Source organism: Otolemur garnettii, unplaced genomic scaffold, assembly GCF_000181295.1.
Source record: "Otolemur garnettii isolate 467f Iridium unplaced genomic scaffold, OtoGar3 scaffold00051, whole genome shotgun sequence".
Classification (NCBI taxonomy): Eukaryota; Metazoa; Chordata; class Mammalia; order Primates; family Galagidae; genus Otolemur; species Otolemur garnettii.
In genome coordinates, this window is record NW_003852446.1 from 9,091,177 (window position 1) to 9,093,457 (window position 2,281).

The window sequence follows — 2,281 nt, forward strand, 5'->3', positions numbered from 1 at the left end:
TGTTTGGCGGGTCCGGGCTGGGGATTCGAACCCGCCACCTTAGGTGTACGTGGCTGGCGCCTTAGCCGGTTGAGCTATAGGTGCCGAGCCTGCAGTAGGTTTCTTAACTGAACTCCACTTAACACATTTGTAAAACTCACCAGGGCCCATCCTGTCGCAGGGCCACCTAGCCTTCCCAGTCCACCATGTCATAGGCAGACATGCCAAAAGCTGTATTGAAGGGCCAGGCAAATCTCAGGATGGTAGGAGAGCACTGGGAGACCAGTCACAGCACTTCCTGACTCCATGAGTTAAACTGCTTACCTCCAAGACATGGTTGTGTTTGTTCCCATGACAATTTATGCCAGTGGTACTTATTAACTGTAATTTCAATAAACATTATATAAGCTTTTTAAAAAGCTTTCCAGCTAATTCTGAGGCAGAGCCAGTTGTATGACCACTCTTCTACAACTCACACTCTAAAGAAAATTGCTTCCTTCTTGGGAGCACCTTTTTCAGAGATTACTTTTTTCTTCAGTGTAGCCTGTTTTTTGTCTCTTGTGAATTTGATCAAGTCTTCTTCCCATCAAGGAAGAAACTATCTTGGCTGCAGATTAATGAGAATGCCTTCCTTTGGCTTCCTAGGTGACAATGTGATTCTGGGTGTGAACTCCCTTGCTATATTCCTTGAAAGCAGTACACTGTACTGGCCAGGAGTACCCTGGACCCACACTGCCTGGTTCTGAATCCCAGCACCACAACTTCTTGGCTGTTTTACCTTCAACAAGTTACTTAACTTCTCTGTGCTTCAGTTTCCTGAATGGCCTAAACCCATGTGGGGGATGTTATAGAACCTGTCTCATTGTATTGATTAGAAGAAATAAGTGGGCTAATACATGCCAAGTGCTAAGGACAGTGCCTAACCAGCACATGGCAAGTGTCCATAAGCATAAGCAGGTATTATTACTATTGTTCTTGTTTTTAATCAATGTATCCTGCCCAGCCCCATGCACAGTATACTGAATAGTTGTCTGGTGAATGAAAGAATGACAAAATGGTCCTGTTTCCTCATCCAGATCATCTCTGAACACCTCTCATAGTATGGTTTTGGATCTAAAGCTTCCCACAAATCTTCACAGTTGCTGTTATCTTTTACTGAATCCCTTCACCCCCAACTTTTCATCTACCTTCTGCCAACAACAAAAGCTGGGAAATAGAGGGAAGAAAATCCCACTAAAAATTTTATAAACATCCAAGAGAAGGCTACAAGAGGCCTGTCAGAAGCAAAATACAAAGGAATCATGTGGAGTTGATGGGATTTTAGATAAGTTAGAGATGTCACCCAAATTCCTTGGCAGGATATGTAACGCCTTGTATACTGATAGTAAGAAAAGAATATGTCCAACTGTGTAAAAAGGCATTCTGCCCTAATTCCTTTAGCAAATACAATGCAACAAGGTAGGTTTACAATGAAAACTGTTTTGAAAATATTTGTGGTTTAATAATTCTTTCTCCCCTCGGCCCCATCCAGCCATTCTGTTATTATACTTTTCCGATCACCCTAAATGCTAACTACATTCTCCTTCTCGATGGAGGATGGAAAGCAACACTAAAATCAAGGCCATTATTAGGGACTGTGTCAATGCAGGTGAAAGGCTGGTTTTCCACACGTGAGGTTTTCCTAGGGCTCCACAAGGTAGTCCTTTCTCAAGGTCACTGGTACACTCATGGAGTTGAAATGCCGCTGCCCATCTAAGTACAACATGGACTCTGAAACACAAGAAAGATAACCCTGGAGAAAACTTGCAGCACCTTAGAGAATCATGACACAAACACAAGACTGCTTAGGAATACTGGGACAGAATGAGGAGCACTATTAGGCCAGGGTTGTGCAATATTCCCAAGGGAATAGACTATGACTCCTGTCCCTTTCCTTTGGCTGGACCAGTTTTAGCTGCCAGTGGCTGCTTGCAGCTGACACTAGCCCTGTAGAAGATGCCAAGTGGGTAGGGCAACAACTGCCACCTGAAGGCCATAGGTTATCTTTGGCCTTCAAGGCTGCAGAATCTCAAAAGCAAAATCTCTTAAAGACATGCTCTTGTGCTGACAGGCATCTGTGTACTTCCCACAACAATTTATTTATTTTTTTTTTGAGACGGAGCCTCAAGCTATCCCCCTGGGTAGAGTGCCATGGCATCACGCTCACAGCAACCTCCAACTCATGGGCTCAAGTGAGTCTCCTGCCTCAGCCTCCCAAGTAGCTGGGACTACAGGCACTCACCACAACGCCTGGCCATTTTTT

At 44.2% G+C, this 2,281-nt stretch overlaps 1 protein-coding gene across 2 annotated transcripts in view; it reads right to left on the reverse strand.

Annotated features, from left to right (window-relative positions):
• Positions 1-1,437: 1,437 nt before the first annotated feature.
• The window catches only part of ACOT9 (acyl-CoA thioesterase 9), a 47,236-nt gene continuing 46,392 nt past the window's right edge, over positions 1,438-2,281 (reverse strand). For both annotated transcript variants that reach the window (XM_003791911.3, XM_023514361.1), the window contains one exon: positions 1,438-1,749. In XM_003791911.3, the coding sequence (XP_003791959.1) occupies positions 1,661-1,749 (89 nt within the window). In that variant the 3' untranslated portion in view covers positions 1,438-1,660. The remainder of the gene's footprint in view (positions 1,750-2,281) is intronic.